At 34.6% G+C, this 13,953-nt stretch overlaps 1 protein-coding gene across 1 annotated transcript in view; it reads left to right on the top strand.

Annotated features, from left to right (window-relative positions):
• MAP3K5 (mitogen-activated protein kinase kinase kinase 5) overlaps positions 1-13,953 on the top strand; it is a 173,653-nt gene that overhangs the window by 39,542 nt on the left and 120,158 nt on the right. The window contains exon 2 of the mRNA XM_045843111.1: positions 5,260-5,399. Within this exon, the coding sequence (XP_045699067.1) occupies positions 5,260-5,399 (140 nt within the window). The remainder of the gene's footprint in view (positions 1-5,259; positions 5,400-13,953) is intronic.

The raw sequence follows: 13,953 nt of genomic DNA, 5'->3' as shown, positions 1-13,953 counted from the left end.
AATTCTAGCTGTACAATAGGAGTTTTGCAATTTCCCAACATTATATACCTACCAGACCTTGGAAAACTGACTAGTTAACTTTTTCTTTCAATTTTCATAACAGGTAGTAGATAACTGAAAACCTTTTATATAATAGGTACTCAAAATATTTGTTGAACTAAATTGGATCTTCTTGAGGATTAATCCATCATGACTAGGTGGGGTAATTCAACGTGATAACTTGGGAAATTTTTATGGAATTTTAGAATACCTTGTAGACTAATACATGCTAAATCACCACTGGGCTCTTTCTTTGTCAACAGTGATCTGATACCTAAGAAAAGCATTTGAATAAACAGGCACTAAAGATTAATGTCTTTTTTCAGTTATGCTTTTCACAAGCAGTAGCAGCTCATGTGAGATATTTAACTAACAGATAGAGTATTATGAAGGAAAAATTAAATACCAAAAGAAACACAGACCATGAGCCACTGTCATTTGATGATCGAAAATGCAGTTAGACACAAGTTACCAAATTCTTTGGACTGTAAGATGCATAAGACACACCTAGGTTTTAGAGGAGGAAAACAGGAAAAAAATTTTGAAGCAAAAATGTGGTAAAATATTTAATAACATAAATAACATAGGCCATCACCCACCCCCACAGTGAGCCAGGTAAGTTACATTCAGACTGTAAGACACACACCCATTTTCTTCCCAAATTTGGGGGAAAGGTATGTCCTTTAGTCCAAAAAATGCAGTATTTATGATTACCTTAAACTGTAGTTTTACCTTAAACTACACCTTAGGTAAAAATGTAAGGGATTTTTGTGTCTTTGCTTGTAATTTTAAATGATTTAGTCTTAAAATTTTAAATGTCATAGTTATACTCACACTATTACCACAAAACTCAATTAGACAATTATTGAATGCATTTATTCATGCAATATATTGCAAGAGTATTTGCTTTGGTCCCCAAATCTATTTTGGTACCTCATTTGTATTCTGATCTTTGGAACCTCCATAACCTGTAAGTATAGGGTATGCCTCAGTTCAGAATTAAGAGCATAGACTCTCCAGCCAGATTGCCTGAGTTCAGATCCTGGTGCCATCTCTTTCTAGCTGAGTTTGGGCAGATTACTTATACCTTCTCTGCCTCTGGGTTCTGAAATATTATTACCTGCCACAAAGGAGTATTATAAAGATTGTGAGTTAATATTGGAAAGGCATATAGAGACTGACACACACTAATACCTGAATATGTGTTTGTGACATAAACTGGATAAATTATACCTCATTTAACTGGGTTCCAAGAACTATGGAGTAGTAGGTGTTTGTTCAATTTGTTGTGATTATATTTTGCATTTGTTAGCATGTTGTAGGATCATTTCACAAGAAAGATAATTTTTGCCTATTTATTTTACTACTTTTGAGAAGATATCCATCAGAGTCAGAAAGTAGCCATAATAAGATTTTTCTTTATTTTGATAACCAAATATTACTATTATAAAAATGCTGTTACTGGAAGTTTTCGGCAGTATAACAAGGCAAAACAAAGAACAACAACAACAACAAAAGACATACACATTGGGAAGGAAGGAATAAAATGATTTCTCATTGTAGATGACATGGTTGTATGACATGGATCATAGTTTTATATCCCTCATGGTCCTTAACTTTTCCTGTCTGACTTATTTCACTTAGGTAACAGATGATTTGACTTGGGTGGTAGGCACACACTGCAATATGCAGATTATGTATCATAGAAATATACATTTGAAATCTATATAAGCTTATTAACCAATGTCCCCCCAAATTAATAAAAATAAGTAAATCAAATTCGTGCCCCCTACAATTGATCATAAACCAATATGTAAAATATAAAGCTATAAAACGTCTAGAAGAAAACATAGGAGAAAACTTTTGTGACTTTTGGTTAGGCAAAGATTTTTTTTTGGATACCACAGCTAAAGTACAATCTATCAAAGAAAAAAATTGATACAGTGGGCTTAATTAAAGTTAGAAACTTCTCCTTTTTTAAGGACATTGTTAACAGAATGAAAAGACAAGCCACAAACTGGGAAAAAGTATTTACAAATCACATATCAATCAAGGAAAAATATCTAGAAAATAGAGAACACACGAATCTCAACAACAAGGACACTGACTCAACAATGGAAAGAAAAAAAAAGGACACAAGCTTTGAACACTTTACCAAAGTAGGTGGAAAAGTGAATTTTACTCTGTGGGAATTAAAAATAAATTTAGAAAAGAATACAAACATTCAGAACAGATTACTCATCTGAGTCTGAAGTAGAAAAAAGTCAATCCTTTTCTGAGTTGTCATACTGTATTGCAGTATTTTAAAACTATGCCGATAAGCATTTTCAGTGTTCTGTATGGCACTCAAAAGATGGACCTGTTCTGCTTAGATGTTCAGATCTAAATAGCATTAAAAAAAATAGATCTGTTCCTGCTTAATGTTCAGATCAAATGACTATACCTTATTTTGCTTGTAGCATTTATTTTAAATGTCTAGTTTCTCTCTTTATCTAAGCCTTCTGCAGTGTTCTTATTTTATTTTAGCATCAAATTCCATGAGTCAGTTTTCAGCAAATAACCATTCCCCACACCCCTTTTGCCACTACTTTAACTTAGCTAGTATTTTTCTTTGCATGCCTCTCATTTATTTTTCATAAGCTATCGTTTTATTTGGTTTCTTTCTACCCCATTTTACTCTGTCTTTTGTTTTTAAAGCACTGTGAGTGTGAATGGCTGGCTTCTGTGGGAGAAGGACAGAGTGTGAGTGCTGGAGGCAGATGGGGCATGTGGGTGGGTCGCAATGACTCATTTTTTTTAAGGTGTTGATTTTTGATGTAGAAATGTTAAGGACCCCTAAAGAAAATTCTTTATTTTGTTAAAGATCCTGCAGGTCACTTTTAACCTTGGAAAAAATCTTTTGAAGCTCCTTTGACCTGTGCTCTTTTTTTCATAACCTTACTAAATCTTCTGTGTCTTTCCATTCCACTTTATTTGATATATTTCTCTTTCACAGAATGTGAATTCTAATATCACTTTCATTAGATAAGGCTGACTCTGCACCAAACAGCTTCTCAAGAGCCTTCATTATTCTTATGTGCTGCACTTTGGTTTAACATTCCATCGCCTAGGTGTTCAGTGTTGTTCTGTTTATATTTTGAAGGGTTCCTATATTCTAAAACTAATCAATAGAAACTGTGAAGAATATAGAAGGCATAAAGAATAAAAAGTAATTCATAATCCTCTTACAGAGCTATTATTACAGTTTGTATTTTGGTGTATAACTTTCCAGACATTTTGTATTCACGTACATATATAATGTAGATCATATATATTATAACTTATACCTTATATTTTAATATATACTCTATAATTGTTTATAGATTCTAATACTTTTACTTAACATAGCTTAAATTTACCCCCATTGCTAAATATTCTTATACAATAGTTTTTAATGGTTACATAATATGCAATCTATTCTTTGAATCTATTTAGCTATCTATCCATTTTCTTTTTGATTAATAGTTAAGTGTTTTCCATTTCTATCGTAAAAAAATGTACGTCAATGGACATAGTTACAAATAAATCTGCCACATTTATAGGAATTTTCTCAGGGTAAATTTTTAGGCATAGAATTACTGGGTCAAACAGTGGGCATAATCTTAAGGGGTTAAGTCTCCTAGAAAGTTTACACTTCTCCTCAGCACATAGGAATGAGTCTCATTTCTCTGCATCTTCATTTGGCATTTTGAAATATTTTTGGCCACTTGTTTATCAAAAATCTGGAACTACATAGTTGGCAAAATGGACATTTACTTATTTATCATTTTAGTTACAGTTCTGTGAATTTACCTGCCTGTGTTTATTGCCTAATTTTATATCATAATGTTTTTTGGTTGGTTGGTTGTTTTAAATTGACCAGTAAGAGATGGTTAATAAAGATACTAATCTTTCATCTGTTACACATTGTACATATTTTTAAACAAATTAGCATCATCTATTAAGTTTGTTGTAGGTATGTTAACATTTTCATTTTAATTGTGAATGGGATCCATTTTACCATTATATTTTCCAAATGTTGAATATGATTATAAAGGAAGCTTTTGGTTTTCACAATAAGTTTGCATCTTGACACCTTATGAAATTATATTATTATAATAATTAGTTGACTCTATTGAGGTTTTTTGGTTGACAAATATAACATCTGCAAGTAGTGATAATTGTATATCTTATTTTATGGCATTATTCCTCCTTACTTTGTGAAATCTCACTGCATTAATGAGGATTTTCAGAAAGTCTGCTAGTAGTGGGAATAGTTTATAATCTTGTCTTTTCCTGGTTTCCATGGGAATGCCTGTAAGCACAAAGTTGCCAACTCTTATGAAATATATATTATTCACATTAAACAAGTGCCCTTGTATTTTTAGTTTGCAGTTATTTTTATGAGAAATGGATTTGAATTTTAATTAAAGCACTTGGGACATCTATGGAGATGCTGATAATTTTTTCCATTGAGCCATCCTTGCATTCTCAAAATAAATTTTAAAGTAATGATTAAGTTTTCTTATAGTATAGTGCTTAGTGCATTTTATTCATTTCTCTTTCATGTTTTGTCTGTATATAGATGAATTTAAGACTTATCTGAACTTCATTTTTGTGACTTTATTGTCAGTTTTTGGTATCAAGGTCATACTACCTTGGTATTAGGCATCTCTGAGCTTTGGAAGAATTTGTATCTGGTTATATTCTCCTTCTTAGTTATAATGTTTTATACTTTTACTTTCCATTTTTCTTGAATTATACTTTCTCTGGGCATGCTAGATATTAATTAATTAATTATAAAATATAACTGAATTAATTCCCCATCTTAATTATTTTTAAAATCTCATTTTATAGTTATTATTTATGCTGCTTCCCATGCATCCACTTCTGCAACCTTAGTTAACTTGCTTTAATGTTGAAATTTAACAGAGCATTAGCCCCACTTCCCACCACTGCAGACTTTCTTTAGTTTCCAGTAATTATATGATCCCTTTTTTGTTTAAAAAAAGTGCAGTTTAACTACTTCTTATAAAACCACTTCCGGTAGAACTGCAAATTCAAAAGTTAGTGGTAAATACAGTGGGAAAATCCCTATCATTTCTTCACTTCCTCTCTGAATACTAAGTTATTAAAATCAAAATATGCTTACATGGCAATACTAAGGTGTCATCTTTTGGGGGCTTTGTTTTTTGTTTGCAGATGTCGCTGTGGTGGAGATGAGTGACGCCTTCCGGCAGCCATCCTTGTTTTACCACCTTGGAGTGAGAGAAAGTTTCAGCACAGCCAACAACATCATCCTCTATTGTGATACTGACTCAGACTCTCAGCAGTCACTAAAGGTACCTCATTTGTTTACTAAATAGTTACTTAGGCACCAGAATTTTAAGGGTACCTCTCTGTCATCCAAAAATATTTAAGTAGATTTTGTTTATTTGTTCTTGTCAGTCTGATAATTGTGCAACAATTACTAGTTAAGTTGTAAGGTTAATCTGGAATTCAGTGTAGAAATTTGATGGTACACAGGTAGGAAAAAAAACTGAGCTCCAGTTAGAGTTACACCTGAGGAGACTGTGTTAACAGGAAGTCAGTACACACACCGGAGAAAGAAGAGATTGTGTAAGTATGGTCAAGCCTGTTGCTTGTCACCGTTGGGGGTTTCGTTGGGTACACCTATCTCCACCTAGAAATTCGCTGCTTCCTATTGAAACCTACTCTAAGTTGAAATTCTCGGAGTATCACCAGAAAATTGCCATCCTCTTTCATGGGGATATGATTTCATTTAAGATGAGAAAGGGGAAATAAAAACTCACTATATTCACCTACAAAATTCAGCATATTCTAACTCATTCTCTCCATTAGAGAAGCTTAAATAATATGAGGGCATTTCCTCCATCCAGAAAATTGCCTAAAATGCTTTTGCAAGGCCAAGTAATTTTACACTGTGTGATTCTTTGAAAAGCATCTAACAGTTCAGTGAAACTCATGCTGAGTCTGACTTTATTCATTTCCTTTGTGAAACTTCCGGCTAGCTTTATGTGCTTTTTCTCATCTTTATCTTTTAGTTCTGAAATTAACAGCCTTGGGATATGGAACTTAGAGCCACATTTCTAATAGCTTGGTAATTGTTATATGAAGATCTCTAACCCCAAATCCACACGAAAATTACTAAAACTCTTTTGCTTTTATCTTTGTACCTAAAGTTTGTATGACTTTCTCTGAAAAATCTGCATTTTCTTTTAGCAGATACATTTACTGCATGTCAGGCATTGTGCTGGGCATTGATGGGCTAGCCCTTTTCAAAATACTCTGGATAGTCGTGTGAGATTTTCTCCTACTCTGTCTAAATCTGCTTTTTACCTGGAGCAGTTCTTTAAGAACCCTCCAGATTTACTTCTTTAATTAATGCATTATAAAGTTTGTTTTTGTGTATTCTGAATTAGACATTTTGACTTGCTACTGTTAACAGTTGATGGAGTGAGATTATTTTAGTTTTTTTTATTCTAATATTCTGCTTTTTGCGTTGAGTTTATTTTAAACAGGCAGTTCATGCTGGACATTTTTTACTCTGCATTATTTTTATTCTTGCCCTATTGGTATCTGGTGATTTAATTTTATGACCATTCTTTCCTAGGGAAAATTTTTTAAGTGAATTAAAGTTACATTGGAGAAAAAGAGATGAAACTAATCTTAGGGAAATTAAGAAAACAATCCCATATACAGTTGCTTCAAAAAGAATAAAATACCTAGGAATAAACCTAACCAAAGATGTAAAAGACCTGTATGTGGAAAATTGTAAGACACTAAAGACAGAAATTGAAGAAGATACAAACAAATGGAAGCATATACCATGTTCATGGATAGGAAAAATTAACATCATTAAAATGTCCATACTACCCAAAGCAATCTAGAGATTCCTATCAAGATTCCAATGATGTATTTCAAAGAAGTAGAATGAGTATTTCAGAAATTTGCATGGAATTATAAAAGGCCCCACATAACAACAGTGATCATGAGAAAGAACAAAGTTGGAGGAATTGTGCTGCATAATATCCAACTATACTGCAAGGCCATAGTAATCAAAACAGCATGGTACTCTCATGAAAACAGACACATAGATCAACAGAACAGAATAGAGAGCCTAGAAATAAACCCACACCTTTATATAAATTAATATTTGACAGAAGAACCAAGCACATACAATGGGCTAAAGATAGTTTATTCAATAAATGGTGATGGGAATATTGGACAGATATGTGCAGAAAAATGAAATTAGACCACCTACGTATACCACACAAGAATAAATTAAAAAATGTATCAAAGAATTAAATGTTAGACTCAAAACCATAAAAATCCTAGAAGAAAACAAAGGCAGTAAAATCCTGGATATTGCTCATAGAATGTTTTTATCAGATATATCTCCCCAGACAAGGGAAACAAAAGAAAAAATAAACAAATGGGACTATGTCAAACTGAAATGTTTTTACACAACTGAGGAAAACAACAAATTGAAAAGACAACCCACTGAGTAGGAGAACATAATTGCCAGTATATCTGATAAGGCATTAATATCCAAAATTTGAAAAGTACTTACAAAACTCAACATCAAAAAAACAAACAATCCAATTAAAAAATGGGTAAAGGACCTGAATAAACCCTTATCCAAAGAGGACATACAGATGGCCAATAGACATATGAAAAGATGCTCAACATCACTAATTATCAGAGAAATGCAAATTAAAACCACAATGAGATACCATCTCACACCAGTCAGAATGGCTATCATCAATAAATCAACAAACCACAAGTGCTGTTGAGGATGTGGAGGAGGGGAACCCTTTTGTGCTGTTGATGGGAATGCAGACTGGTGCAGCCACTGAGGAATGCAGTGTAAAGATACCTCAAAAAATTAAAAAATGGATCTGCCTTTTGACCCAGTGATCCTGTTTCTGGAAATATATCCAAAGGAACCCAAAACTCTAATTCAAAAGAATATAAGCACTCCTATGTTCATTGCAGCATTATTTACAATTGCCAAGATATGGAAGCAGCCCAAGTGTCCATAAATAGATGGGTGGATAAAACGAGACATTTACACAATGGAATTCTACCTGGCTGTAAAAAAGAAGAAAAATTTGCAACAGTATGGATGGACCTGGAGAACATTGTGCTAAATGAAATAAGCCAGTCAGAAGAGACAAATACCATATGATTTCACTCATATATAGAATCTGATGAACAGCTTCAACTAACAAGCAAAACAGAGACAGACTCATAGATGAAGAGCAGATGACAGCTAGTGAGGGGGTCTAGGGGGTAGAGGGATTGAGCAAAAAAGAAAAAGAACTCATGGACACGGACAGCTGTGTGGTGATTGCTGTGGGGAGGAGGTATAAGGGGATTAAATGATAATGGAAAAAATATATTGAAGATTAAACTTAAAAAAGTAAAATGAAATTTATCTTTTCAATCTAAAAAAATAAATAAATAAAAAGCTAATCTTATCAGAAATTTGTATGGGACAACTAAACTGATTTATTACATTGCTTTCAGCCAGCCTCTGAATAGAAGTGTTATTGCTATTTGAATAAAATAGTTCTTTAAAAAGACTACTCTATCTAAAATATACTTATTTATCCAGTAAATAATAGTGCTTGTTATTGAGCACTTACTGTGGGCTAAGTAATAGATGCTTTACCTGAATACATTTTCACATTAAATTCTTAAAACATCCCTGTTAGGTATATATTCTGTCACCATTTGATAGAAGTGAATATATACTCACTGAATATAGTACATACACATATGATGGCTGAAACTCTTTCTCAGTGCATCTGGTATTTTTTTGATTGGGATCTGACTAGCATGAAATTTTAGGTGCACAAACCAAAATTTTTTAATTAGCCATTTAACAATCAATTTTTAACAGTATGGTGGTTTTTCAAAAAATGAAACATAGAATCACCAAACAATTCAGCAGTTCCATTATATATTGAATATATACCCAAAAGAATTGAAAGCAGGATCTTAAAGAGGTATTTTGTACACCTGTGTTCATAGTAGTGTTATTCACGATAGCCAAAACAGTCTGAATGTCCATCATGGCTGAATGGATAAACGAAAAGTGGCATATACACACAATGGAATATTGTTCATCCTATGAAAGGAAGGCAGTTCTGGTACATGATACAGCATAAATGAGCCATAGTTGCTCATTCAGATAGTTCCATGGTACATAGACCTATGTATGATCTCTTATCTGCAGGTGTAGAGTGATCCAATATTCTTGAGATTTTATTCTTGAGAGTTTATGGACAATAAGTCTGTTTTCCTGGTACTCATTCATATCCACTTTAAGTAAATGGTTATAATGTCTAGTATTGTAAATTTTGATGATTTTACTAGTTTCTAGTAAATTGGTGAGAACGTCATGGTAATTTTTATAATTAATACCTTGAACTTAAATTGAATTGTTACCTGTGTTTAGTGAATCTACTCAGATTCTAGAGTGTTCTTAAACCCATAAATACTTTTTTGATCTTACACCACTACTTTTTTGTTCCTTAGTTTTACCTTCCTTACCAAGGTAAATAACTAAGATGAATTTAGTTTTAAACTGAATTGTATATGAAATTAAAATTTTACATTTTTTGAAGGTTCCTTATAGTTTAACAATTAATTTTTACTGCATTCTTTTCAGTACTTGAAAATAACACCTAACTTGGTCAGTGGTACAAAGTGTATGGCAAATATTAGGAGAGGGAGTAATTTGAAAATATGTTCCTATAAAGTAGTCTGACAATTTGCAAATCAGAAACATTGGCCTTGTCCCTTCTAATGCTGCTGCCCGTGGACATTCCTGCAAGTATATTGCTCACTTGTAACCCACCATTGATTTGTAAGCTGTGGCACTCTGTACTCTCTCCACCCTGTTCAACACAGCCATCACTTACACTTTCTCTTATTATTTCATGGAAAGATTTTTCCTTTCTGTTGAGATAAGAAACAGACAATCTTGTTCTTTTATTTTACTTGTTTTAGTTGACATTCCATGTCACATTGCAGAAAGAGGTAATTTTGGAGAGGAGCTGATAGGTCATGCATGTGAACACTGCTGTATTAAGATTTTCTCTGACTAAAAGGCTTCTGTATACCGAAAGAAAACAGCATTAAAATGAAAAGAGAACCAGCAGTATGGGAAAACATATTTGCAAACGATACCTCAGAGCCAAGCCAAAGACTTGATGTCCAAAATATATAAAGAACTCACATGACTTCACTCCAGGAAGACAAACAACCCAATTAAAAAATGAGCAAAGACTGAAACAGACACTTCTCCAAGGAGGACATGCAGAGAGCCCAGAAACTTATGAAAGGATGCTCAGCATCACTAGCCATCCAAGAGATGCAAATTAAAACCACAAGGAGATACCACTTCACACCAGTCAGAATGGTCATCACAAACAACAAACAACAAGTATTGGAGAGGATGTGGAGAAAAGGGAGCCCTAGTGCTTTGTTGGTGGGAATGCAGACTGGTGTAGCCACTGTGGAAAACAGTATGGAAATTCCTCAGAAAACTAAAAATGGAACTGTCTTGACTCTGCAATTTCACTGCTGGGATTATACCCTAAGAATACGAAAACAATTCAAAAGAACCTATGCACCCCAATGTTCATAGCAGCACAATTTACAATAGCCAAGTGCTGGAAGCAACCTAAGCGCCCATTAGTAAATGAGTGGATCAAAAAACTGTGGTACATTTACACAGTGGAGTACCACCCAGCAGAAAGAAGGAGCTCCTACCCTTCTCAAGAGCATGGATAGAACTGGAGAGCATTATGCTAAGTGAAATAAGCCAGGCAGTGAAAGACAATAGTACATGATCTCACCTATAAGTGGAACCTAATCAATAAAACAAACCAACAAGCAAAATATAACCAGAGACATTGAAATAAAGAACAAACTGACAGTAATCAGAGAGGAGGGGGAAGAAAGATAATGGGAGGGACCATCAAAGAGCATGTATAAAAGACTTATGGACAAAGCCAAAGCGGGTAGGTTCAAGGGTGAAAGGCAGGGATGGGAGGGACAGTGGGGCGGGGCATGGTGGGATGAAAATAGAGACAACTGTACTTGAACAAAAATAAAAAATAAAAGAAAAAAAATACCTATTCTTTTGTAAAAAAAAAAAAAAATTTTCTCTGGTCATCTTGAATTGACAAGCTAGATTTATTTAGAGCTGATTTCCCTGTTGTAGAATCTATCCCTGAGGTTTTGTAAAAGGCTTGAGACTGGAGAATCTAGTTTCCTTTCATGCCAGTTAACAATTCTATATCTAATAAATCGTTACTGGATGAGGTATCTCCTTGTTTTCCTAATTCCTCTTTTACCCTCCCCACCCCCAACTTACTGGTTGTAGCATCTTATTACCATTTATCAAAGGGAAAGGGAACTCTTTGCTACACTAAATGGAAGATGCCATCATATTACTGGGTTAGCACCAGGTGATTTTTTCCTGTGTAGAGACTTGCATCACAGGCCCATGAGTTTGAACACCTTAAAGAGCAGGAAGGAATACCTCTGCACACAGAGAGTGTGAGTCCAAAAGTCTCCTGACTCTCACCCAAAGGAGGCAAGATTTGCTACATTCTATTCCCTTTCATTCATTGTAAATAAATGACTCTGTGGAAGTTGATCTTGGTGCCACTTCAACCCATCAGCCTATTGGGATCCTTTTAGAGTGCACCCTTGAAATTATTAATGAAATTTATGTGTACAATGTAATTTACTGTACAGAAATTCATTATACCTATAACTTTTCAACAACACAGTTTTTGGGGTTTTTTTGAGAAATACCTGTACTTGAAGAATACAGTCCAGTTAGGCGTTGCTAAAAGAAACAGCTCATGTCAAAGAAGAGGAAGTTAATTAACAATTACAGCAACGCATTACAAGGAAAAGTTTGTGTTAAGGAGATATTTCAGATGCTATGTATAAAATGTCACTCATCAGCATCCCAGCCCAGTTTAAAGACGTATCTACTTACAGTAGAGTTCTCCCACCAAAATCTATTTATTTAAAAGTAAAATTAAGGGAGAAGAAGAAGCAAGTATAGAATTTCTTTAGGATTACTTTCCAGTTTTGGTGTAATTTAACTTGACTTTAGGTACAGGTTATTTTAATCAACAGTTGTTCATACCAAAACAAGAATGTGTTCTTACCCCTGATCACAAAACAGCACAGGTACAAAATGTCTCTAGATCTGGAAATACAGCAATTGAGTTGTGATTGTTTGCTTTGACAATATTAATACTCATTTGGTATATGGCTTTAAATGCTTGAAGTACTTTATAAACCTATTTCATTTGCTCTTGAAAAACAGTCCAATGAGATAGACAGGTTAGGTGCTTACTATATAGACCAGACAGATAGAAGATACTTTCTGTACAGATGAGAAATAAACCCAGAGAGATGGAGTGACTTAGGGGCACACATAGGTAGTAAGTGTCCGAGCAGGGCAAGCCCTGTGTTCTTGGATTTGTCATCTGACACATCCTCATCTAATTCTGTCTGTAAAATTCATATGTCCTGTAAAAACATGACTTTCTAGGGTTTTGTTAGATTGAGTTGTGTTTTTAACCTTCATCTTTTATATAAGCATAACATGTTAGCACGTACGTAATAAGTTTCCTAACATAAAAGGTGGGCTAGTTCTGGGACACCTGAATGGAAGTCTTCTTCCTAAGCCTGCTCAGCTTTATTGTAGCAGTGTGGGGAATGGTAAAGATGAGTCCCACCTTCTCAGTGAGGCCAAGGGTGTTCACAATAGCCACTGCAATATTTCCCTGTCCAGCTTTGAGGCACTGAAATTGCGTAGGAGGATGGAGCAGGAGAGCATAAGAAATCTCTTCATTTCCCCCAACGATAATGGAAAACTGGCCAGGCTCCATGGGGACAGAAAGAAGGATCAGAAGGGACGACCTAGAAGGTCACCGTCGGGGGGCTGTGTCCTTTTCCTGACCAAGAACTCCCAGATCCTTTCTTTTCTTTCCGGAACTGAGATCCTGGTTGCTCTTTCTGCGTCTCCCGCCCTGAGTGGATTTGACTTAGCAACCCCACACCAGCTGTTCCCACTTCCTTCCCTTGGCTGTAATTACCCAATTTTTAGGCACAAACACTTTCCAATTTTGGAGATACTCCATTTACTTATCCTTAAAGTGACCTTTTTAAAGTAATATCGTCTCAAATAGCTATCAAAAGTTGTTTTCATCTTCCCTTGGAATGTGACCTAGGCTAGATGTCTCTGTCTTGCTTCTCTATTTAGTTAACAAAGGGTACTGGAAAATTGAAAAAGCATTTTTTGGTTATTTCTGGTGCAGCCAAGGAGTACACTGACTGGAAGCCCCCTAAAGATTTCAGACAATTATGCAGTTGCAGTGGGGTAATGCATCTCCAGAAACATTCAATGATAAGGAACTGAAGTTTCTGTTTATCTTGAATTTATATTTCGAGGCCCCTAGATGAAACACTTCCATGAGGTGATGTGAAATATAGCAGTTGTATTGCAAATTTATTCCCCTTTGTCCTTTTATTTCTTTTAATGGGTTTAGTACACATTAAACTTGTTTCATCTCAGTGAGTGGATACCTTTTGAGGTCTCGTTTGCTAATAAGAATTCAGTAGATTTTTATAGGGATGGTTTTAATACAGCTTCATGATTGTTATAATGCAGACATTACCAAAAATGAAGGCAAAGAGGTCATGTAAGAGAGTTGTTACTCTGATGAGCAGTTCTTCAGGAAGACATACCATATCAGCTCTCGGCCATGAGCAGCTGTGGTTATGTTCTATAGTGCCAAGTGGAGCCTTCAGCTCCCTCCAGCCACAACTCCC

Source organism: Phyllostomus hastatus, unplaced genomic scaffold, assembly GCF_019186645.2.
Source record: "Phyllostomus hastatus isolate PE091 unplaced genomic scaffold, TTU_PhHast_1.1 phas_contig_40, whole genome shotgun sequence".
Lineage (NCBI taxonomy): Eukaryota > Metazoa > Chordata > Mammalia > Chiroptera > Phyllostomidae > Phyllostomus > Phyllostomus hastatus.
The sequence above is the reverse complement of the archived record's forward strand: the minus strand, read 5'-3'. Positions and strand labels throughout refer to the sequence as shown.